Here is a 25,987-nt window from a genome sequence, read left to right on the forward strand (position 1 = left end):
TTGACCGGCACAAAGGTTTAAAGGAGATAGAGAAATGTTTCTGATGGAGAGTAAAGCAAATAATTTTGGCAGATGAATGATATAAATGTTTAAAAGGCACAGATTTGATTTATTAGGTAGTTATGTGAAGATGATGAGAGTGAAATTTAGATGAGGAAGAAAATACTTGATTTACAAGAATACATGAAGAAATAATCTAAGATTATATAGCATTTTTCCTGATGGTGATGAGTGGAAATAGTGCCTAGCATTAGCAAATTGATGTCATAATGAATTGATCAGAATTTGTAGTTTTCAAATGTTTAAGCCTAAACATTTGGTTTTAGTTTTTGGTCTTTTAGGTGAGTTATGACATAGTGAAAAACTTTCATAATAAAATGGTACTTTCATATTATTCTTTATTTGAAATAGGTCATAACAAAAGATTACATTCCTTAGTGCTTTTTGTTTGTTTGTTTTTTGGAGACAGAGTCTCACTCTGTCACCTAGGCAGGAGTGCAGTGGTGTGATCTTGGCTCGCTGCAACCTCCACCTCTTGAGTTCAAAGCAATTTTTATGTCTCAGCTTCTCAAGTAGCTGGGATTATAGGCATGCACCACCACACCTGGCTAATTTTTGTATTTTTAGTAGAGACACTGTTTCACCATGTTTCCCAGGCTGGTCTCAAACTCCTGGCCTCAAGTGATCCATTTGTCCTCCCAAAGTGCTGGTATTACAGACATGAGCCACTGCGCCCAGATTACGTTGTTTAGCTTGATCATTTACTTTATTTATTGGCATTTGGCTCTTTGTAAATATCTTCTTCATCTTCAAAGAATTTAAGAATTTTTTTGTTCTTGAAAATCAAAAGAATGTGTTACAACCTTAGATAGCAAATGAAAAATAGGAAAGAATTCTCTATAGTGTTCCTGAGCAGTGGCAGCACTGTTAAAATAAACATATAGACATGTACCCTCTGTACCAGTGGTTCAGAATTGCTTGTGGAACTTGAAAAATGATAGATGCTTGATCCAGTGTAGAACTTGTCAACCAGAACTTCTGAGTTGGGACCTTGATATTGTATTGTTTAAAAGCTCTATGGGTATCTCTAATTGGGAATCCCTCAAGACTGTAAACTCCTTTATTATAAAGTTAAATATCTTTATCTTTTGGGCCTAGCACAGTGCCTGGAATTTATTAGGTGCTCAGTAGATTTTTGAATGAATGGGGTAACACTCATTTGACTGAATGACATGCATTCTTATTGCTTGATAGACACTCTTTATAAATTACACAAAAGGTAAAATAGGGTCTTCTAATTTACCTTGGACCATTGGGGTTGTCACATTCTATATTTTTAGTAGAGTCAGGGTTTCACTGTGGTGGCCAGGCTGGTTCCTAACTCCTGGCCTCAAGCGATCCGGCCCCCTTGGCCTTCCAAAGTGCAGGGATTACAGGCGTGAGCCACTGTGCCTGGCCCACATTTTATGTATAGGTTTAATAATATATAAGCCTCTTCTTTCAGCTTAGGTTGGCCATAAAGCTTAGGCAGTATGGACATTATGGAATAAACCCTGGAACTGGAATCTAGGCCAATGGCAAGTTACTTGATCTCTCTGAATCTCTTTCTCATCTATAAAATGGGCGTAATATCTACCCTTTGAAGATTTTGAGTAAAAAGTTTTGTTTAACCGTTTAGTAATGGTAGCTGCTATTTCAGTAATTAATGTTTGACTATAAATGACTCATTTATCATTTAAGTGACAAACTACAAGACTTTTTATTTACAATAATGTTGATTAGACATATGCAAACCACCTATAATAAAAAGAAATATTGATTTCAGCTTGCACAGAAGATGGGATTCCCACCTAATATTGTGGAATCAGCAGCAGAAAACATGGTCAAGCTTTACAGCCTTTTTCTGAAATATGATGCAACCATGATAGAAATAAATCCAATGGTAGAAGATTCAGATGGAGCTGGTAAAGTATCTTCTTTTGTCTAATATGATTATTCATTTATTTCTCTGTTATTTGCTTCCCTAAGGAAGTTAAACTCATAGAAGTTAAAGAAGTTAAACTTCTACCTATGTAGAAGCTTTTTTAAAAAAAAATAAATAGAACGAATATGAACAAATATTAAACCCATTAAAACAAAACAAAACAAAAAAACACCTTATAGAGACATGCACAGAGGGGTCGGAACTGCACTGTCCAATACAGTGACAATCAGCCACACGTAGTTATTAAAATTAATTAAAGTTACATAAGATTTAAAAATTCATTTACTTAGTTGCACTAGTCATGGTTCAAATACCCAATAGCCAAATGTGGTTACCGTATTAAGAGAGCACACATATAGAACATTTCCATCATTGCAGAAGGTTTTATTGGGCAGTGCTGGGTTAGTGTATCCAGTGTGATGGTGATTGAGCTGTAATTTTATGGAATTAGCTATCTGGATATATAGATTGCATACTATATACATTTTGCATCTTTCTTTATTCACTTAGTAACATATCTTTATGTATATGGGGTCTTTATATATTAAGGATGTCAATCTTTTGTCTGACATTTGGTCTGAATCTTTTTCTGAGATTATACTTTATTGTTTAATGTTACTTGATTTTGGGGGAAATATTTTTGTTTTTGCATGTACTCAAATCTCATTACTTTTTTTTTTTTTTTTGAGACTAAGTCTTGCTTTGCTTTGTTGGCCACACTGGAGTGCAGTGGCGTGATCTGGATTCACTGCCATCTCCACCTCTTGGGTTCAAGTAATTCTTCTGCCTCAGTCTCCCAAGTAGCTTGGACTACAGACATGCACCACCACACCTAGATAATTTTTTGTGTGTTTTTAGTAGAGGTGAGGTTTCACCATGTTGGCCAGGCTGGTCTTGACCTCCTGACCTTAGGTGATCTGCCTGCCCCGGCCTCCCAAAGTGCTGGAATTGTGGGCGTGAGCCCCTGCGCCCAGCCAAGTTCCATTACTTTTATACTGAGATATTTTTTTTTTCTCCATCTTTTACACTTTTTTTTTTGTTTTTGGAGATGGAGCCTTGCTGTGTCGCCTAGGCTGGAGTGCAGTGGCGTGATCTCGGCTCACTGCAAATTCCGCCTCCCGGGTTCACACCATTCTCCTACCTCAGCCGCCCGAGTAGCTGGGACTACAGACGCCCGCTGCCACGCCCGGCTAATTTTTTGTATTTTTTTTAGTAGAGACAGGGTTTCACCATGGTGTCGATCTCCTGACCTCATGATCCGCCCACCTTGGCCTCCCAAAGTGCTGGGATTACAGGCGTGAGCCACCGCGCCCAGCCTTCTCCATCTTAAGATCAGTAAATATCCTCAATGTGTTCTGTTTTTTCTTTTGGGTCAGTTTAGTCAGATATGTTCTATTTTTTAAATTGTTTCTTTTTTACTTTTAAATGTTTAATCAATTAATATTTTACTTTAGCTTTACTTTTAGTTTTTTAGAGTATCTTATTCTATTTTTAGTAAAGCTAAAGTAAAGGTTCTGCAGTGAGAACTTTATTTTCTTTTTTTAAGCTTTCAAGTAAAGCTAAAGTTCTGCAGTCAGATTAAATTATGGCATTAAGATATTCTAAAAAACTCTAATGGTAAACTGCATGAAGACACACTTGGAATTTAAAGTCCAAATGTGATAAGATCCAAAGGACCTTAATAACCGAAGTCCTACGTCAGATTCTCTTATTTGAGGTAGAAGTTCAAGGAAATTGATGTTCTCTCTAATTTGTTGTTTGATTGACTATTATCTAGAGGGATTATGGATTCTAGGTGGAGTGGGATTCTTTCAACCATGGCAATTTTGACAGTTTCTCATGGGAATGGGTTGAATTTCTTCATGGTCTCAGAAGTTATTATTGTTTGAATTTTAAGTCTCATGTGTTTCACATTTAAAGATATATAGCATATTAATATATACAAGTTTATCACAGCTTTGACTCCTCAATTACCAAATTTGGGGAAATAATGGCACCCAAAAACCTTAGCCATTCACTGGGAACAATTATCCAAAGCATTACTATGTTCCCAGAACCTTGGCCTTAGTTTTATCAAAGATTGTGGCAGAAACTCAGTGGTATCTGAGTGAAGAAGAGTAGACAGATACTAGTCTCACCAGAATACCAGTCATCCTGATTGTTTTCCTGTGGACTGAAACTCAGGAGAAATCTCCAAGCAAAAATTGATTTTGGTACTATGCATTTGTTATTTCTAGAGAGGAAAACTACCAATGTGTCATCTCCCCTGTTGAGTACCATGAAATAGGCACCTCAGTGTGAACTGAGAATGGGCTCTACTGATATTCTACCCATACTTACTTGTGAGCATGTATTGTCAGTGGCTGCTTCTACTGCCTGTTACAGACCTTCTGCCTAAGAAATCTCTTTCCTGGGGATTTCACCCTGAGTATTTTTCCATTGGAGAATCGCCCTCAACTGCTTCCTCAGTAAACCTGCCTTGATCTTCTGGAGTGTCCTCCAGAGGCCTGGCAAGGACTACTGCCTTCACTAGGTGTTCCTCATGCCCCTCCCCTCCTTTTTAAAATTTGATGGGCTACCCAGTATTTAGAAAAACACTTTTTTAAAATCCAAATACTGATTTAAAAAACCTTAACACTGAGTCACAAATTAAAAAGTATTAGCAGATATCCAAGAATTCATAACACAGATAATGATCTTTAAACACAAAGCAATAACATTGGAAATTAATATAAAATATTGTATTTTTTAATTTTTTGAGACAATCTTGCTCTGTTGCCCAGACTGGAGTACAGTGACACAGTCACAGCTCACTGCAGTCTTCTGGGCTCATGCGATCCTCCCTTTTCAGCCTCTTGAGTAGCTGGGACTATAGGTGCGTGCCACCATGCCTGGCTAATTTTTTTAAAAAATTTTTGTAGAGATGGGCCCTCAGTATGTTGCCTAGGCTTGTCTCCAGCTTGTGTGCTCAAGCCATCCTCGCACCTCAGCCTCCTAAAGTGCTGGGATTAAAGGTGTGAGCCATCACACCCAGCTTAATTTTTTTTTAAATTTAAAGAAAATACTTTATGAATTAATGAAGAAACAATAATGGAAATGAGAAAATATTTCAAACTGAGCAACTGCAAGGAATGTATTGTTCATTGTGTGGAGTACTCATTATCAAAGGGGTCAGTTTCTTAATATTTAGGTTGGTGCAAAAATTGCAGTTTTTGCCATTTTTTTAAAAAAAAAACAGTGATTACTTTTGCACCAGCCTGTATAACTTAAATGTAGTTATCTAAAGATTAACTAAAAACTGTCCAAGAACCATCCAAGAGTGGATCCTTATCCAGTTTATATGGAAAGCAAAAGGATAAGAATTGCCAATTTTTTTCCTATTCAACGCACTAATTTAATTTAATGGGTGATATTTTGCTGAACTAAATCATTCCTTACTGTGAATATGGTACCATGTAGGCTTTTTTCCCCTTACTTTTAAATTTTGATACAAAAATAAACAGTATAGGGAACTCCTAAATACACTTTCCTCAACATTGCCAGTTGTTTACATTTCACTCTATTTTATTCTCTTTCTGTTCTTTCTGTCTGTGTAAACTTGCATTTGTGTGTATAAAAATATAAATATATTTGGAACCATTAAGAGTAAGTTGGAGACATTGTTCTTCTAGTGTCTAAAAACAAGAACATTCTTTTTTTTTTTTTTTTGAGACAGTCTCGCTCTGTTGCCCAGGCTGGAGTGCAGTGGCGCAATCTTGGCTGACTGCAAGCTCTGCCTCCTGGGTTCTCACCTTTCTTCTGCCTCAGCCTCTCGAGTAGCTGGGACTACAGGCGCCCGCCAACACGGCTACTTTTTTGTATTTTTAGTAGAGACGGGGTTTCACCATGTTAGCCAGGATGGTCTTGATCTCCTGACCTCATGATCTGCCCGCCTTGGCCTCCCGAAGTGCTGGGATTACAGGCATGACCCAAGAACATTCTCTTATATAACCTGACTACATTTATGAAAACCAAGAAATTTAACACTGAGAAAATATTATCTAATTCAAAATACATATTCAAATATAGCCAGGTGTCCTTTATACTATTTTCCCCTAGGACCAGGATCACACATTGAATTGAGTTGTTACGTCCATTTGACCTGGAACAGATCTTGAAGTTTGATTTGTTTCTTGACCTTATGTTTTTGTTGTTCCTTTTTTTTTTTTCTTTTTTAAAGAAGGGGTCATTTATTTCGTAGAATGCCCTTCAGTTTGTGTTTCTCTGTTTGATGTTCCCTCATGGTGTTTTTTTCCTTCATAGTGCATGTTGTCAGAAGGTACATTATGTTGGTTTGTTCCAGTATTGATAATGTTAACTTGGCTCACTTGTTTAAGGTAGTGTCCAGAAGGTTTTTTCATTATAGAATCATTATTTTTTCCCATTGTAATTACTATGAAATTTGTGGGAAAATGTTATACTACTTGTCAAACTTTTACCCATTAGTTTTGGCATCTACTGATGATTTTCTAACTACATCATTACTTCTATATTTAATAGTTGACTTTGTATTAAAAGAAGAGCTTTCTCTTCTGCCCCATTCGTTTGTATTAGGATGGGCTTATCCATTCTTTAATCAATGAGTTACCAATTTTAATCATTATTTTGTTGGACGGACTATCCCAGATTTGGCCAGCACAGGCCACTTTCAGGCTTGCTCCTGTGGCCTCTTTTTTTTTTTTTTTAATAAATGAAAAATTATAAATAAAATTATAATTTAATTTACAATATTGAAACAAATACACTTTCAGGAAGTTGTTAAAATAATACGGTCTTGCATGCCCTTCACCCATTGATGACATCTTATTTAGCTGTATACACCCAAATAGTTAGTTGACATTGGCTCATTACTGTTAGCTAGACTAAATATTTTATTTAGTTTTCACCATTTTTTTTTTTAACATTTTAAACCTGCAGTCATTTGTGTGTGTATGTATAATTTATTCCTTACATAGATTTGAGTAGCCACCACCACAATCAAGATACAGACTGTTCCATCAATACAGGAGACCTCTTTGTATTCACAACCTCTACCAATTCTTTCCTACCCTGTCCCTGTGCCCTGGAAATCACTAGTCTATTCTCCATCCTCTATAGTTTTTTTTTTTTTTTTTTTTTTTTAATTTTGAGAATGTTATATACATGCAATCATATAATATATAACCTTTTAAAGTTGACCTTTTTCCTATACATAATGCCTTTGAGATCTATCCAGGTTGTTGCATCTACCAATAGTTTCTTTTTTATTGCTGAGTAGCATTCCACTGTATAGAAGTACCTGATTTCATTCAACTATTTACACTTTGAAGGATATTTGGGTTATTTCTAGTAGTTTGCTATTACCAACAAGCTGCTACAAACATTTGCAAGGTTTGTGTGACTGTAAGTCCTCCCTTTGTCCTTTTGATATGCCCATATTATTATTTGAGCAAGGCTTTAAATTTTGTGCAACAATATATTCCAGGATTGTCTTCTGTTTTCCTTGTCACAGTTTGGCAATCCACTGTTTCTCCAAAGGACCCTGGCTTCTTTTTGTGGAAAACGATGTTTATTAATAGGTACCAAGATAGACATACTACTTAATGCATATTGCTAATATTGTGTCATTGCTTCTAGGCCTTTTCAGCAAACACAGCCAAGAAGTATGTGTGTGTATGTGTATGTATATGTTTGTATACATACATAAAAACACACCTATGTTTATGTCTGGTTTTTTTGTTTGTTTGCTTGCTTGTTTGTTTTGGGACCAAGTCTCATTCTGTTGCCCAGGCTGGAATGCAGTGGCGTGATCTCAGCTCACCTCCACCCCCCAGGTTCAAGAGATTCTCCTGTCTCAGCCCCCCGAGTAGCTGGGATTACAGGCACATGCTACCATGCCTGGCTACTTTTTTTGTATTTTTAGTAGAGAGGGAGTTTTCTCCATGTTAGCCAGGCTGGTCTTGAACTCCTGACCTCAGGTGATCTGCCCACTTCAGCCTCCCAAAGTGCTGGAATTACAGGCGTGAGCCACCGCGCCCGGCCTTCTATCTGTATTTTTTTTAAAAATTTTTTGTAAGGCCGGGCGCGGTGGCTCAAGCCTGTAATCCCAGCACTTTGGGAGGCCGAGACAGGCGGATCACGAGGTCAGGAGATCGAGACCATCCTGGCTAACACGGTGAAACCCCGTCTCTACTAAAAAATACAAAAAACTAGCCGGGCGAGGTGGCGGGCGCCTGTAGTCCCAGCTACTCGGGAGGCTGAGGCAGGAGAATGGCGGGAACCCGAGAGGCGGAGCTTGCAGTGAGCTGAGACCCGGCCATTACACCCCAGTCTGGGCGACAGAGCAAGATTCCGTCTCAAAAAAAAAAAAAAAAAAAAAAAAATTTGTAGAGATGGGCCCTCAGTCTGTTGCTTAGGCTCGTCTCCAACTCGTGTGCTCAAGCCATCCTCCCACCTCAGCCTCCTGAAGTGCTGAGATTAAAGGTGTGAGCCATCACACCCAGCTTATTTTTTAATTTAAAGAAAATACTTTATGAATTAATGAAGAAATAATAATGGAAATGAGAAAATATTTCAAACTGAACAACTGCAAGGAATGTAGTGTTCATTGTGAGGAATACTCATTATCAAAGGGGTCAGTTTCTTAGTATTTAGGTTGGTGCAAAAATTGCAGTTTTTGCCATTTTAAAAAAAATCTCCAAATGTATACTGATAACTCTAATTCCACTTGAGTTCTTCAAGGTTCATTCTAGTTTTACCACTTTCTATATTTATAATTTTCTTATTCAACATTTATATAAATGGCTTTTATTAGCTTCAATATATTTATTCATTTTGTTACCAAAACACCAGGGCTTTGGTCTAGGTCCTGCTGCTTCCCACACAGAAAGCCAATCACTGAGAGGTATTGCCAAAGAAGAAGGGTTTAGTTGGGTGCTGCAGCTGAGGAGATGGGATCTCATTCTCAAATCTATCTCCCTGACGGACTAAAACCAGGGGTTTATATAGCAGGGAAGAAAGGTAACAATGTGTAAGAAACAAAACCTAGGGAGGGGCAAGGAAGCAGTAATAATGAATGAGGGGTCAGAGTCTCATTGTCTGCATGTGGTGATCTGGTGAGTTTCAGTTCTTCGATAGTTTGGTTTGAGAGGTCCCAAGGTCCCTTCCTGAGGAAAGAACTCATAAGTCTTAAGCTTTAAGACCAGAAAGGTCAATTTCTGTGTTTATCCAAAAGAATAGTCTATGGGAGACTGTTGGGTCAGTTTCAGTCTTCCCTTTCTATTTATCAATTCCTCAATCATGAGGAATCCGGTCATTGATCTTTCTGGCGCTTCATGCTGAGGAGGGGTGTCATAGGCAGCTGCATACCATAGGTGACCATGTAGCCACCCAGGAATCAAAGGTTCATCTCATAGAGAGTTTCTTCTCCATACCATAGGTGACCATGTAGCCACCAAGGAATCAAAGGTTCATCTAATAGAGAGTTTCTTCTGATACATGTTTCTCTCTCTGGTCTGCCACTTCCACCAAAGACAAATCACAGCAGGATCTACCTGCAAAAGAAGCTTCTACCAATCTACATGCAAAATAGGCTTCAGTCCCATATACTTGGCCTGATTACCCACACACAGTGCAACAAGAATCATTGCCCATAGATTCTTCCAAATTGTCTTTGCTGGAACATCTCACAAGGTCGTTTCAGTCAAAGTCCTAGGAAAATAGCCAGTTCCTCCAGCTGTGTCCTATTACAAAAGAAAACAGGTTTTTATTAAATGTATGCAAACAAACACATTTCCATGAATTAAGAATATTCACAAATAGTTTCCAAATTCAGGAGAAATTAGGCAGAGAGAGAAATATGCCTCAAATTCTACTTACAAAAGTATCCTCTACTCATTACACTTAAAGGATATATCAAGGCTATATATAGCTCAAAAGGAACATATTCTCCAGACTTTGAAAAACAAAAAACAAACAAGAATCAGCAATATTTCAAACAACAAAAGCCATAAAAATTTATTTTAGTCTTCCATTATTTCAGTCCATGCAATCAACTCCTGCTCTACTTCATATTGGGTTAGCAATCTTTATAAACACATTAGCTCTTTAATTAGAGTCCTGGAATGTCTCTCTAATCCAGGGGCACAAACTCCCAAAGTTTTTAGAAACCTGCATTAAAGAGTCCTTTTCATGAACTCCTCCAAAGAAGCAAACCCTGGACCGTAGGTGATTATAAATCACTTTTTGAGGAGAATCAGAGCAATATATCAACTGTCATGTCAAAAGCCATAAGACAGTCATGAAGACACAGTTGATAAGGTAATTAGGTTACTTGTGTGGCATACAACAATTTAACATAATCATAATTACAACCGACAACATATATTAAGACACATCAGAATTTCAGGAATGTCATACAATCCTGGAATGCATATTAACAACATATCTATATAAATATAATCCTAAGACAGTTAAATACCACCTCACATTTGACAATGCTTCCTGTATAATTCTAACGTAACAAGCTTAATAAGCCTAATATAGCTCTCCTGGATGTCAGGGAACCTAATATCCAAAAAAAAATAGTTTGAGGTCAAAAAGACTGAATTTAGATCTTGAAATTTTGCTTATAGAAAGTTTGGCAAATATCAAAGTTTTAAGACACTTGTTATCACTGTAAAATGTCATTCATTTAGCCAAAGTTATACAAAAACATTTACTCTTTGATAGAGAGGGACTCATTTTCCTAAACAATAAGACGTAATAAAGATAGCATGCCAACTAAACCTGTCTGGCCCTTCCCCCTCCATTTTCTCCCTGCAGCTTACTCAGATGGTAAACAAAATCTTTCATCTCTTAATATTACACAAACATTTTGTTCAAAAGCAAAAACCAAAATTTTCCTTTATCTGGTATGTTATTAATGTTAAAGTTAATTTTAATAGAACTGTATAAACCTAATTTTAATCAGTTTGATAATTAGGTAAGATTTTCATAAACTTTTAATAACTTCCCAATTTTCTTTTTAAAGAGCATATCAGTGCTCCAAGAAAACCATGTTGTTCTAACACATAGACCCACATGCTGGCCTTCCATCAGTGTGCTTTTGGTATTAATGTTTAATTTATAGAAAAACTCTAAACTAATCTTATCCCTCAAAATCGGCCTTTACAATCTTACATGACCACCTCTTCCACGGTGGTCCCTGGGTCTAGAGGGATTGAATCGTTTTAACTTCTGGTCCCGTGTCTCATAAAAGCAGTTAATTATGAGTATTAGTCTTCAAACCAGTGCAACACGTGCACACATTCATTCTGTTTACAAGTACACACATGAAGGCCCATCATTGATAAACGTCTAGGGATCAAAAGTCACTAGAAAGTCTCCTTTTTTTTAAAAAAAAAACCTACTTAATTCAAATGAATGTCACTTAATTTTAATAATGGTCAACACAACTAAATTAGTTTGAGGAGAAATCCTAATGAATATAATTTCCTTAATGACAGGGAAATTAAGTCAGTCTGTTGTGAACCTTAAAATTTTGTACTCATATTACAGTTTTTCTTCATTAATTTGATTGAATTGAATTATTTTGGATATGAACACTTAAACATTTTTATTCTCACCTTTTTCCAAATAACAGAATATATAATGTACTGTTCAGAAATTGTCTTTTATTATTATTTTTGTGTGTGTGCCAGAAACCTTAAAGCTCTTGTAGTTCTCTAGATCGTTAGAGGTAAGCAAAACCCACCATAGTTTAAATGGCTGGTGTTCTCTATCAATTTTTAAAGGCTTGACCAAAGTAGCTTAGGAACTTTAGATAAATAAGGCAAATTGTAGAAGGAAATAAAAGCTTTCCATTAGGAAATGAAAAAGTTTATGGTTTTATATATATATACATATACAAGCAAAACCCACAGAAGAACAACAGCAAACAAATGAAAATTAGAAGCAAAAACGAACAGGAAACCCAGCCCTCAATCTGTCCCCTACTCAGTCTACCCTGGAGGCTACAGTGTTCCCATAGCCTCCAAAAAAACCACATGATGAGTATTTTATTCCTGGTACACAATTCAGTAATCTTAAGTCCACCAATATCACCATACATCCTGTGCAATCAAGAAATTCATTCTAGGCACATGACCAGTAAATAATTCAGTGCCAGCACTATCCATGCAAAACAACTAACATAGTGTGAAGCAATGCAAGTGTGTAGTATGTGAAATTTGGGTCTTTGCTAAATCTGGCTTCATACTTAACTATTAAGAATTATTAAATTGCCGATGCATTTCTTTACAGTATTTCTAATTTTACCTTCATCAAGACTAAGAGCTTTAACTATGAAATGTTAATTAGCCAAATTTCTCTAGTTCTCAGGTTTTAAAGAATCTATTATCTAAACCTTTTCTGTGTTCCGTTTTCTCTTTATGTGCATGAAGATAGACACACTGGAAAACCAGAAAAGCTACATATGACTTACACAGACCATCCATGACATACCTGAGCTTTCTGATCAGTCCCAGATTTTTTTCCTCTTCCTCCTCCTCTTGGACTTTCCCATCAGTCCCAGATTTTTCTCCTCCCCCCTTCACCTCCCCCTTCTTCTTTCTTTTTTCTTTAAATAACATTTTACTGCAGGACAGCAATTTACCATACAAGATCCTTTCACATACAAAATTACTATCTTTGCTTTATAGCCTTCTTTACCAAAAATACATGATCTTCATATACATAATTTTCTTCACACCTTTCTCCCCCACTTACTTCCTTACTACCTTGTTTCATAAAAAACTTTTTCAAGCCCATAATTTGAATTAACTTTTAGATAACTTCTGAATTAAATTTATTATTTTCCTCATGACACAGTTTTTGGGCACTTTTTAAAAACAGAATTATATATTAATTCTTATCCTTAGTAACCTTAAATGTTAGTGAAACCCTAGGAAGCAATCCTGAAGTATATTAGTATTTTGTAGATAAGAAAAGTTCCACAGTTTTTAGAAATATATTTCCCTATATCATAAACCTTTCTTAATTGGAAATGATCCAGATATCCAAAGAGTATCAAAAATAATTTCAAGATTTTAAATTACACAAAAAGTTTACCTAAAACGTTTATCCCAATTACATGTATTCAGTTCTTTCATTTTAAACAGTTTATGTAGATTACTTCTGAAAACTGATATATTAGATGCCATCATTTAGAGTTATTTCCTTATTAACCATTTTATAATCTATGAATATCAGTCATTCAGTGAAATAAGAACTTTAAAGTTAACTACATAGGCATTTTCACCAATAACTTAGAAGATTCAACCATTTTCATTAAACCAGTAACATAGTCTTATCAAAAAATTTGCACAACGATCATTTTGTTTTGGCTGTGTTTATAGTTTTATAACCTTCTATGCCAAACCCTGACACCTCAAAGTATCTACCAGAGACAAATATAAAATCCAGGCAAAAATGTATGCTGACCATTCTGAAGACATTGCTGTTTTAATTTTACTAACAATTTTTTTTTTTTTGAGACAAAGTCTCGCTCTGTCGCCCAGGCTGGAGTGCAGTGGCTGGATCTCAGCTCACTGCAAGCTCCGCCTCCCAGGTTTACGCCATTCTCCTGCCTCAGCCTCCTGAGTAGCTGAGACTACAGGCGCCCGCCACCTTGCCCGGCTAGTTTTTTTTTTTCTTTTTCTTTTTTTTTAGAGACGGAGTCTCGCTCTGTCGCCTAGGCTGTAGTGCAGTGACCAGATCTCAGCTCACTGCAAGCTCTGCCTCCCAGATTTACGCCATTCTCCTGCCTCAGCCTCCCGAGTAGCTGGGACTACAGGCGCCCACCACCGTGCCCGGCTAGTTTTTTGTATTTTTTAGTAGAGACGGGGTTTCACCGGGTTAGCCAGGATGGTCTCGATCTCCTGACCTCGTGGATCCGCCCGTCTTGGCCTCCCAAAGTGCTAGGATTACAGGCTTGAGCCACTGCGCCCAGCCATTTTACTAACAATTTTAAAGCTAGCTTGTTTAGCAAAGATTTATTTAAGTCACATGAATTTAAAAATTGCTTGGTCTTAATTTATGTGCACTCTTTTACTTATAAGCTAATTTGTTAGACAAAACATATAACAATAAGTGTACATATAAACACATCTAGACATGTATACACACACACAAATGAAAATCCAGTAGTGTTTACCTTGGAACTCTAGCCATGAGATAGCAATACAAACTCACTGATTTTACATGGTTGTACTTTGTTTACCCCAGTAGGTAATCCACTGAAAGCTGTGAACCAAAACTTGGGTAAAGCAGTTTTCATGGCAGTTTGATTTTTTAAAAGGCCAAACCTCTCCGTACTCCAAAGAACACTGGGGCCAAACATCACCAAAGGAGAACATCACATGCTAACCAGGCTTAACCCTGCTTAGGATAGCAACACAAAAGCCTGGATAACATGCAACTCCATCCCACTTTGTCATTCAACAGCAAACTCCAGATTCCAAACAATGGTAGGACCAAACAGTATTGCAAAAGTATATCATTTTACCAAATTCTAATTTCTCATAACTGTATAAAACACACACAATCACCCAAACACAATCCAACTGCTACAGCAACAAACAAGCCCCAAAAGTGTCCAAACTGAAACACTTAGGTGCTTCCTCTCTCCATTAGTTGGGCTTGGTCAACTGCAAACAAAAGTTCCTTAGGAATTTCGCAAATCGAGAGGAGCTGATCCAACTGTCCAGTATCCACAAGGGACACTCACTTGCCCAGACACAACATGCAATTACAAAAAAACCTCCAAGAATATTCATACTGAAACAGGGTGCTTCCCTCTCTCAGTCATTTGGGCTTGTTCAACCTACAAATGAATATTTTTTTAAAGATTTTCCGAATAGAGAGGAGCAAATCCTTATGTCTGGGTCCACAAAGGACACTCACCTATATGGATGCAGATACAAGTTTCAAAGGCAGTTCTAATGAGGCGATCAGGAAGGTCGTTGGGGCCGGCTGTGGTGGGGCCAGAGAGAGACTGACGCTCACCTTCAGCCAAAATTGGGCGGGCAGTTGCTTAGGATGACTTCTGAGACTCCCTGCCCACATCAGCTGAGTCACAAGCAACATGTTCCCTATCAGTTAACCAAAATCTGTTACGGAAACACTAGGGGTTTGGTCTAGGTCCTGCTGCTCACCTCACAAAAAGCCAATTACTGAGACAACAAGTATTGCCAAGGAAGAAGGCTTTAATTGGGTGCTGTAGCTGAGGAGATGGGAGCTCAGTCTGGAATCCATCTCCCTGACTGGCTAAAACTAGGGGTTTATATAGCAGGGGAAAAAATGTAACAATGTGTAAGAAAATAGGAACTAGGAAGGGTCAAGGAAGCAATCATAAATGAGGGGTCCAGAGTCTAGTCTCATTGTCTGGATGTGGTGATCTGGTGAGTTTCAGTTCTTTGATACATTTTTTTTCCAGAGCCCTGAAGGTCCCTTCCTGAGGAAGAAACTCAGATAAAACAAGTATAAGCTTCAAGGTTTAAGACCAGAAAGGTCAATTTCACTGTTTATCCAAAAGGACAGTCTATGGGACTATTGGGTTGGTTTCAATTTGCTCATGTATTTTTGTTGTTCTTTCCTACCCATAGATCAAGATTTACCAACATTGGCATTATTGACATTTTAGGGTAGGTTGATTTTTTTGTTGTTATGGGAGGCTGTCCTGTGCTTGGTTGGACGTTTAACAGAATGTTTATCCAATAGCATTCAGATGCCAGTAGCATCCCCCATTTTGACGAACAAAAATGCCCCCAGACATTTCGTGATGTCCCCTTTGGGACAAAACTGACCCTTCTTGAAATTTACCACTTTAGATTCAGATTTCCACATGTTATATGCCTTGAGCCTGAAGAACTTTCTTTAGCATTTCTCTTAGGGCAGGTCTGCTAGTGATGAATATTGTTGCCATTATTCTGCAAATGTCTTTATTCTGTCCTTGTTTTGAAGCATATTTTCACTGAATATAGAATCTTGGCTTGATATATTTTTCTTTCATCACTTTTTTCCTGTCCCATTCTCCTTTTCTTCCAGTTTCGTGTTAGACTTGTTGATATCGTCCAAGAGGTCACTGAGGTGCAGTTTCTTTTTTCTTTTTTTTTTCTTCTGCAGCTGGATCATTTCTCTTTGTCTTCAGGTTCACTGACCCATCACCAGTCTGCTGTTAAGTTCATCCAGTGAATTTTTTATTTCAGATATTATACTTTTTAGTTCTATTTTCCATTTGTTCCCTTGTTTTATTATCTGCTGATATTACCTGTGTGTTCATTTATTATGACCATATTTTCTCTTAAATCCTTAAACATATTTTAAAAAGTTTATAGTAGTCTCCTGATTATTCTAAATCTGGGTTACTGTGGGTTTGGTTTCAGTTGACTGCTTTTTCTCTTTAATAGTGGTCACATTTCCCCGTTTCATTACGGATCTAGTAAGTTTGACTCGTATACTGTACATTTTGGGAGATAAGGTGTAAAGACTGAATTCTATTGTCTTCCTCTGAAAGAATATTGACTTTTGATATTAATGGTACTTAACTTAGCTGGGCTCCAAATTTTGTCTCCTGTGTTGGGCAGCAGCTGAAATTGCCTGTTTCTTTCAACCCTGTATCTTTTCAGGAACTGCAAGGAGAATGTTATGGTTAGATTGGAGTAAGGAAGGGGTAGAGTACTAAAAGGTGAAGTCAGAGAGGTGACCTTTGTTGAGAGCCTTTTTGGTAGAGTGCTGGAAGTAAAAGCCTGATTAGAGTAGGCATAAGAGATAATGGCAGGAAAAAAATTTGATACAAGGAGTTTAAGCACAGGGGTTGGCAGTTAATAAGTATTTTATTTAGGCTTTATGGATCACATATAGTTTTTGGTGCTGCTGTTTTTCTTCTTGTTCTTCTCATGCTTTCTTTTCCCCTTTTGTCTTCATAATCCTTTAAAAGTGTAAAACCCATTCTTATCTTACAGGCCATTTGAAAAACAGGCAGAGGTTGGACTCGTTTGCTCACACTTTTAATCCTGGCATTTTGAGAGGCTGAGGCAGGTGAATTACTTGAGGTCAGGAGTTCGAGACCAGCCTGGCAAAAACATGGCAAACCCTATCTCTACTAAAACTACAAAAATTAGCTGGGTGTTGTGGTGCATACCTGTATTCCCAGCTACTCTGAAGGCTGAGGCATGCGAATCACTTGAACCTGGGAGGTGGAGGTTGAAGTGAGATGAGATCATGCCACTGCACTCTAGTCTGGGTGTGAGAGCGACACTCTGTCTCAAAAAGAAATAAAAACAGGCCCAGGCCAAATTTGGCCATAGTTTGCTTACTCCTCTGTTTCTTTTTTCCCCCAGAAACCCTTGTTCTGAGACCCCTCTTTTAATTAGACAGATCTTCAAGGAGTTGCTGTGTAGTGAAGAGTAAGGAGGAGATAGGAGTTAAAAGATTTTTTTCCCTCTTTGTTAAGGTGAGGAAATAAAACAGTTTTAGCAAGTTGGCAAGATTTAGCCAATAGAAAGGTAAGGGGGAGGCAGGTTTATAATGTAGGGGAGACAGAATTGCTGGAACAATATTTTTGAGTAGAAGAGAGGGGATGGGATATGGGGCCCAAGTGATGGGGTTAGCTAGGAACAAGGATAGTTAATTTTTGACAATTTTTAAATAATTTAAAATATTTTTGAGGTTTTCTTTTTCTTTATCTAGTGCATAGTATGGATGTAGACCCAATAACTTTGATGGGGCAGTTTTAATTCCCAAATACTCTTTTTAAAGAACAGTTTGAATTCATGGTGAACATAAATTGAAATACTTTCATTAAGTAACAAAGTTAAAATGTGTCTTTTCCCTAAATGAAAGACCATTTGATTATTTGATACTTTATTGTATCTGTCTTGAAATTGAAGTCATTTTCTCTTTTTCCCTTCAAAGTATTGTGTATGGATGCAAAGATCAATTTTGACTCTAATTCAGCCTATCGCCAAAAGAAAATCTTTGATCTACAGGACTGGACCCAGGAAGATGAAAGGGACAAAGACGCTGCTCAGGCAAATCTCAACTACATTGGCCTCGATGGAAATATAGGCTGCCTAGGTACCATGTGTTTTTATGTTAGAATTGGATTCACTAAGTTTAATTTGGATTTACTAAGTTTAATTTATTTTCTCTCTGTTTGTTGCTTATACAAATCATTTTCCCCTTTATAGTAAATGGTGCTGGTTTGGCTATGGCCACAATGGATATAATAAAACTTCATGGAGGGACTCCAGCCAACTTCCTTGATGTTGGTGGTGGTGCTACAGTCCATCAAGTAACAGAAGCATTTAAGCTTATCACTTCAGATAAGAAGGTAAGGGCAGGGCTTGATATGTTTTTATATCATGTAAATATATGAAAACATAAAAATGTATATTTTTATATTTTAGAATTCATATATATGTCTTATATGTATTTTGAGTCTTTTTTTGCTATCGTATCTTTTTTGCAATTCACCAAGAGACTCTTCTGAACACTCATTTTAATGTTTGTGTAATCTGTCATTATAGATGTGCCATAATTTAGAACTACGTGTTTATTAATGATTATCAAAGTACAAGGGATGTGAAGTATCATAATTCAAGAGACATATATATTATTAATCACTAGATATTTGTTAAGGAGTGTATCTATTGTGTGGCCAATGTAAGGCTTACAAAAAGATAATAGTCTCTGTGGAACTATTCTTACTGGATTTAGACCGAGAATTCTTTATTGATAGGGATCATATCTTACTCATTCTTGCTTCTCCTAGTGTCTGGTATAATGCCTAGTACATATGTAGGTCATTAATCAATATTTATTATTGATGATGATGCTGACAATGTATATTTTTATTTGTGGTGTTAGAACATAGAATTGTTTAAAATATAAATTTACTTCACTGCCTTTCCCTTTGAGCCTGCAGCCTTATTTTCCATATTTATTAATTTTGCAAAGAGGATTAAACTAAAATGAGATGTAAAATGTGCATTATTTCCCTTGTTTAGTAATTACTAAAACAAGTGAACATTTTATTGGAACTATATTTCTATAGCTTCTTTTGACTTAAACCAGAGAAGCAGAGTATTAAAGACAATCTAATTATGTAACTGTTGAGTACTTACTACTAGAATTGAGTACTTACAACTAGAATTAGAATTCTAGTTGTTTATTTTTCTAAGCATGGCTTTTAGGGCCCAGGTGCAAGAATGGAGAAAAGTATATGAAGAGTTGTAGGGGACTGACGTGATGGGCATCAGAGTTGGAAACAGAACGCGGACCCAGGGTGTCAATGTGGATAGCATTGAAGTGACTATATGTTTTGTGATGGTCACTATGCTTGGACTTGGGAATACATGAGTCCTTCTCTTAAGTTACTTATAGTTTTACTGGGGTGATCGACAAAAAGTAGTGCTGTTCTTCCACAGAAGAACAGAAGACAGGCAAAAACTGGGAGAATTAGGGTGGCCTTCACTGAATGGATGATACCTTGAGCTGTCTTGAAAATTAAATGAGGGCAAGAGGAAGAAAATATACAAAGACATGGAATCCAGAGAGGGCCATTATGTTCATGGGGTGATAAGATGCTTATGTGTAAGAATAAGGCATTTTTGAGATAAATGATAAGAGATAATGTTGGCAAATTGTGACCACATTTGTGAAGATCCCTATTATCTATAGTTAAGGAGTTTGGATTTTAACTCCCTACCCCAGCACATACACAAATGCATATATCTATCCCCTGCCTTTTTGTTTTTTATTTTAAAGAAAATTTTAAAAGAAGATTAGTAGGGAGTGAAATGAAGAGTAGGGAAACACTGACTGACAGGAGAGATCAATTTCGAAGAGAATTCATTCATTATGAATTCTCTTGTCATGGAAGAGATCCCTGATAAAGGCAATATCAGTAAGAATGAAGAAAAGAAACAAAGAAACCTAATTTAGAGGCATTTCTGAGATAGGGGAGATAGGGTCATTAAATCCTTTTTTTTTTCTTCTTTTCTGGGAACCCCGTAGAAGGGTTGGTTAAGTTAACGTTAGGACTTTGGTCTGGGGAGAATCATTGGGTGGTGATGCCTTTCATGCTGTCAGAGGCAAAGTCGAAGAATAGGTATTTCTGAATGTCAAGTTTGGATTGTGGTGACTATATCTACTAGACAGTGGGTTGAAAAGATTGTGGGTTTTACTTCCTATAGTGGAGAATAAAGTCTTAGGAGTTGGTGAGGTGATCCATGCAAGTGAGATGAGGAACCAAGAACGGAACCTGGCCCCTCCATTCTCGTTGAAGGGTTGAATAGAGAAGGAAAACCCAAATGAAAAACAGAGAACAAATTACAGAGATAGGAGCAGATCGGGAGAGAGTGGTTACATCGAAGGACCAAGGTGAAGAGTTTTGAGAAGTAAGGCATTGGAAAATAATGTCAAATGCTGTAGGACCATTCAGACAGAGTAAGAACTGAAAGAGGTGAGTATGAACCTTAGTAAGAATAGTAGAAGACATGGGGGCATAGGCAAGATTGTAATGGAATGATTTGACGAGGAATTGAGGGAATAGAGACATCCAGGAGAGATTACTCTTCCAGGACTTTTTTTTTTTTTTTTTTTTTTTTTACAAAGGTGTGGAAGGGATGTAGTGCTATCAGTCAAAGGCAGTAGGACTGAGGAGAGTTTTGTGGCGTATGTTTTCTTGCTTGTTTAGAAGATCAAGAAGATGAGCTGTTTCTAGTTGGAGGAAGAGAAGAGATTTGAAAATAAAGAGAGTGAATGTAGCTAGAGGGGTGAAGACCTGGAGGAAATACAATATAATAAATAGATGGAGATAATTATCTGGCCAAGTTAGCTTTGGAAAGGTGGTTACTCCTTTCCTGAGGTGCTACTAGAGAAAGGAAGGTTGTATGCTAAAAGTTAGAGCACTTGCATGGGATAGGAGGCTTATGAAGAGAGTTACAGATATGAGGCAGACTACTAAGTTGAGGATTGCTGATGAATCATTATGTTATTGCTCTTCAGGTTATGCTAGTGTTTCCAGTTTTGTTTTCAGATTTTACTTTTTTACTTTTCCTTGAATAAACTATGGCTGGAATCATCCAAAGAGGCATAGTTTGAAGTAGGATGGCAGAGGAATAGGTAGGACAGAATTGAGCATGTAGGTGGCAGTGACATTGAATTGCTCAGCCATATGTTCCAGGCTCTATAGTGAAGAAAGTCAGATCCATTGAGAGCTGATAGAGTTGAAGATTAGAGATTGATTGAGGGAGGCCGAGGCGGGTGGATTACTAGGTCAGGAGATCGAGACCATCCTGGCTAACATGGTGAAACCCCGTCTCTACTAAAAATACAAAAAACTAGCCGGGCGTGGTGGCGGGCGCCTGTAGTCCCAGCTACTTGGAGGCTGAGGCAGGAGAATGGCGTAAACCCGGGAGGCGGAGCTTGCAGTGAGCCGAGATCGCGCCACTGCACTCCAGCCTGAGTGACACAGCGAGACTCCATCTCAAAAAAAAAAAAAAAAAAAAAAAAAAGAGGAAAGGATAGTGTTTGATAGAGCTAGAGGTAAAAGGCATTAAAGTGAAAGGGGAAGGAGGTTGAGCAGAGAATGAGATTTATACATTTAATATTCTAGAGACACTCATTCTGGCCTAGCCCAGGATTTATCTATGGTAGTAATTTGTTTAAATTGACTACAGGTGAAAGTGTCTTGGTAAAGATCCAAGAACTTTAAGGCTGGAGTGCTAGATGGTGCCTGGTGGTGAATATGGAAACTATCCAGAATGAGGTGAGAGGGAGAGAGATGGGAGATGCCAAAGGCTACTATGAGTTCTAGTCTATATGAATTCCAGAGCTTCATTTCTTGAAGATCTGCTAATAATAGTGGTAAGGTAAAGAATGTATAGTATAGCTCAACCCTTTTCATGTCATGGCATTCACAGAAGATATTTCAATGAGGCCTTGGAGGTAGATGGAGAAGATTGCTTGTAGTCAGAGTCCACTGGCCCTGAAGCTCCTGCTGCCCCAGAACGTTCCTAGCTGCCCCAAGAATTGAGGGAAACAATATTTTAGTGTATCTACAACCCGTTTTAATCTCACTGTTTGAGAAACCCTGGTGTAGCTGAGTGAACTAAACCTCTTTTTTAAAAGATGAGATTATTTGGAAATGATAGGAGAACACTGATTCAGAACTATCATTGTGATGTTGAAAGAATGCTGACCCAAACAGGTCCTGAGATTTGGATGTGAAATGTAGCCAAGAGAGGGCCATACAGGAGAAGTTGGGTGATTGTTAGGGCCTTGCTTGTGTGAAAAGTTGGTTACATTGATGGGGATTGTTTTGCAGTGAGCAAGTCTATGCACGTGTACCCCCAGAGGCCAGGGGATCTGAGAGGTCAAAGAAAGAGGCTGGCAAATCCAGTTCTCAGAAAGAAACTAAATTTATATGGAGACTTAGAAACAGAAACTATGGGGTGGGTGGCTGCAAGATGGTGGATCTCCACACTCACCCTCCAGAAAGTATCCTTTATATAGTGAGCTTTTTTTCTTGGTAACACGTGTACAGCTGGTCACGTCTGAGACCCTCTTGTCAAACTTGTGACCGTTGGGGAAGTTGGGTAAACATCTTTATGAGGAGTCATTTATGCTACAGGCATTTTTTCTTTCTAAGGGTTATCTATGTTACAGGCAGTGTTTCTTGACCTTGCTGCAGAAGGCCTTGCTCTGCAGGAGTCAAACATTGGTCATTATGGCAGTTTTGCTTCAAGATGGTGTTACTCTTGCCATACAACACGCCCCTTTCCTACAGGAATAGATGAGGAAATGATAGGTGATGAATACTAAATTGGAGATCTTGCACGTGAGACTATCTTATAATATGATCTGGGGGTAGTCATGTTGGTGAATGGCCAAGTTTAACAGGAGAAAGTAAATGGAATTAGATGATCTTGTTCATATGGGGTATAGTAGAGAAGGAAATGTGAACTGGATATTGAAATTACCCAAGGAGGTGGAAATAGGTTCTGGTGGGCAGTGGACTACACAGACTTCAATAAAGAGAGCTAGAAGAGGGTATGGTGGTTTGGTCTGAAAATCTATCAAATTAATGTTTATCATGAAGCACATATACTAGTATTTTGGGGGGAAAAGAATTTAAATTTCTTTTAAATTTTAATCTATCAGAACACTTTATTCATAGGTACTGGCTATTCTGGTCAACATATTTGGAGGAATCATGCGTTGTGATGTTATTGCACAGGGTATAGTCACGGCACTAAAAGATTTGGAAATTAAAATACCTGTTGTGGTACGGTTACAAGGTGAGTGTAAAAGATATCTTGCAATTGTTCCTGATTCTTTAAAAGTTCACATTTCCATGGAGCTTGGTTCATTAAAACATAGTTTTTGAATAGCTGTGTCTTTGAAAGCATTATACGACACGAAATTTAAAACTATAGTTTTAAAAAAATGTTAACATTGGGGCAAAAATGTTCACACTTTTGCTTGGTATAATTTGATACACATTTTATTTGTTGTGATTTGTCCTGAAGTCTGACTTGCCTCAATTACTAAGCAAGTCAGAATTATTGTAAGGCAAAATATTTTATAAGATAACCTGGGTTTTTACAGTATTTTCTTTGGTTTAGAAGCATTTATGCTAAACAATGGAAGTCTCCTCTGTTGAGGTTTCATTCTTGTACCATGTTTTGGCAAACATTTTAAAATGCTTCTGTGTGTGCATTTAAAACATTTATATTTGCATAAATCATTTACAGGTACACGAGTCGATGATGCTAAGGCACTGATAGCAGGAAGCGGACTTAAAATACTTGCTTGTGATGACTTGGATGAAGCTGCTAGAATGGTAAATGGGCCATGTTAATCTAAGGATAATTTATAAACACAGATTCTAAAACGAAGCTAATTATTCATGCAGCTAATAATTTGTGCTTCAGCTAAATATTATGTGTGTTATGAATGGTTAAAGAAAACGATTATTTATGACTCTTGCTGAAAGATGTTAAGGCAGACTTTATTCAGAGGGACTGTTGCAATAAGCATAGAGACTACTGCAGTGGAGTTTTGCAGTAGGGGAGAAAGATTGGGCCCAACTCCAAATACAACAAGGAAAAGTGAGAATTTATAACCAAGGAAGAGGGCAGTGGATGAAAAGTTACTAAAAGGATGCATTATGGGTAAGGGAGGACCTTGGCTAAACTGACTTAAGCAAGATTCTTGCTAAAATTGGACTATGCAGGGACCAATACAGAAGTCCAAAAGTTAGGACCAAGTTGAGAAGAGAGTTCAGAGTAGCCTTTGGGAGGCTGAGACAGGAGGATTGCTTGAGTCCAGGAGTTTGAGACTAGCCTGGGCAACATAGGGAGACCCTGTCTTCTCACACACACACGCACACACACATATATGTATATGTGTGTATCTATCTATCTATATTCGATAAATATATATTGAAAAAACAAAAGAGTTTGGTCAAGGAGAGAATCTTTGTCAGAACGTCTTATACCTGTGATCATCTTAAACAACGGTCAGCTCCTGCCCAATCTTGTTTCTTGTTTTGTCTGTATTCTTACTTCAACTGTGATTATTTTCAAGCAAATCCCAGACATTGTATCATTTCTTATATTTCATCATGCATCTATAAAAGATATAGGTATTGATAATGGTGTATTTGTTTTAGGTGGGGTAATGGTATTATGGTTATGTTTTATAAAAAATAATACAGTCTTTGAAATTTCTGAGTCTCTCATATCTTTTGTTTAAGTTCTTTGTTAGGATCAGAATAAGTCTCTGCATTGCAGTTGGTTAATATGTCTCTAAGTTTCTTAATCTGTTGGTTTCCCCTTTTAAAAAGAAAAGTATTTTTTGTGGTTTATTTGTTGAAAAATCCAGGTTGATGGTCCTGTTAAGTTTCTCATAGTCTGGATTTTAATGGTTGCATCTTTAGGGTGTCATTCATTTACTATGATCTCTGCCCCCTCTCTGTTCTCTGCCATCTGTATTTCCTGTAAACCGGGAGTTCAGTCTATAGGCTTGACCGTATTCATATTTGATTTTGGGGAGCAGGGAACAAGAATATTTCATAGTAGGTGTTGTTTAATTTCATCAAAACATATACAATGTTAGAACATTTCTTTTTGTGGTATTACTAGCCATTGACATCATAGCTTAGATCCAATATTTTGTTTGTGTTGCAAAGTGGTGCTATTGTAATTCTGTCATTCTTCACTTATTTTGCATAGGAAAAGTAGGATAATTACCTGATTGTTTGCCTTTATTGACCAATTTTCAAAATAATGTTTGTTCTATTATGACCAATAAAGGTGACCTAGGCTTTTTTTTGTTTTGTTTTGTTTTTGTATCTTGTTTACTTTTTGTTTTCAGGTGTGTGTGTGTATGTGTGTGTGTATGCGTACACATACATGCACGTGTGTGTTCCACTGGCATACTGTTTTGAACTTCTGACTTAAACATTTGATGTAGTTCAGTTCATATAAGTTGTGATTGATTGAAATTCTCCAACCTTTGGCCTTTGGGAACCTCTCTTCAGGTTAATTGCTGAACTGCATCCTTCTGACACGTCCTCTCTCTGGTATGATAAAATGTTTCAGGCTCATCTTTACATTTCTTGAGTCAGAACTTGAATGGGCCAAATGGTATTTAGAGACCACAATTTGGGCCTTAAGAGTATTCATAGATACTGGGTTGATTATTGTTTCTGAGCTTTTTAAGTGGCAAGTCTGAGAAAACATGTATTTTTTTAAAGAGATGATATTTGAGTTCATGCTGGTATTTTCAATGCAAGTCCAGGAGTATAGCTTTTTATCTTTTTTTTTTTTTTTGAAACGGAGTCTCGCTCTGTCACCCAGGCTGGAGTGCAGTGGCTGGATCTCAGCTCACTGCAAGCTCCGCCTCCGGGGTTTACGCCATTCTTCTGCCTCAGCC

General features: G+C 37.4%; 1 protein-coding gene across 3 annotated transcripts in view; it reads left to right on the forward strand.

Annotated features, from left to right (window-relative positions):
- SUCLA2 (succinate-CoA ligase, ADP-forming, beta subunit) overlaps positions 1-25,987 on the forward strand; it is a 73,843-nt gene that overhangs the window by 34,850 nt on the left and 13,006 nt on the right. For all 3 annotated transcript variants that reach the window (XM_011998620.1, XM_011998619.1, XM_011998621.1), the window contains exons 6-10: positions 1,826-1,964; positions 17,957-18,118; positions 18,232-18,374; positions 23,226-23,346; positions 23,803-23,891. In XM_011998620.1, the coding sequence (XP_011854010.1) occupies positions 1,826-1,964; positions 17,957-18,118; positions 18,232-18,374; positions 23,226-23,346; positions 23,803-23,891 (654 nt within the window). The remainder of the gene's footprint in view (positions 1-1,825; positions 1,965-17,956; positions 18,119-18,231; positions 18,375-23,225; positions 23,347-23,802; positions 23,892-25,987) is intronic.

This window comes from Mandrillus leucophaeus, unplaced genomic scaffold (assembly GCF_000951045.1).
Source record: "Mandrillus leucophaeus isolate KB7577 unplaced genomic scaffold, Mleu.le_1.0 Scaffold577, whole genome shotgun sequence".
In the NCBI taxonomy this organism is placed as follows: Eukaryota; Metazoa; Chordata; class Mammalia; order Primates; family Cercopithecidae; genus Mandrillus; species Mandrillus leucophaeus.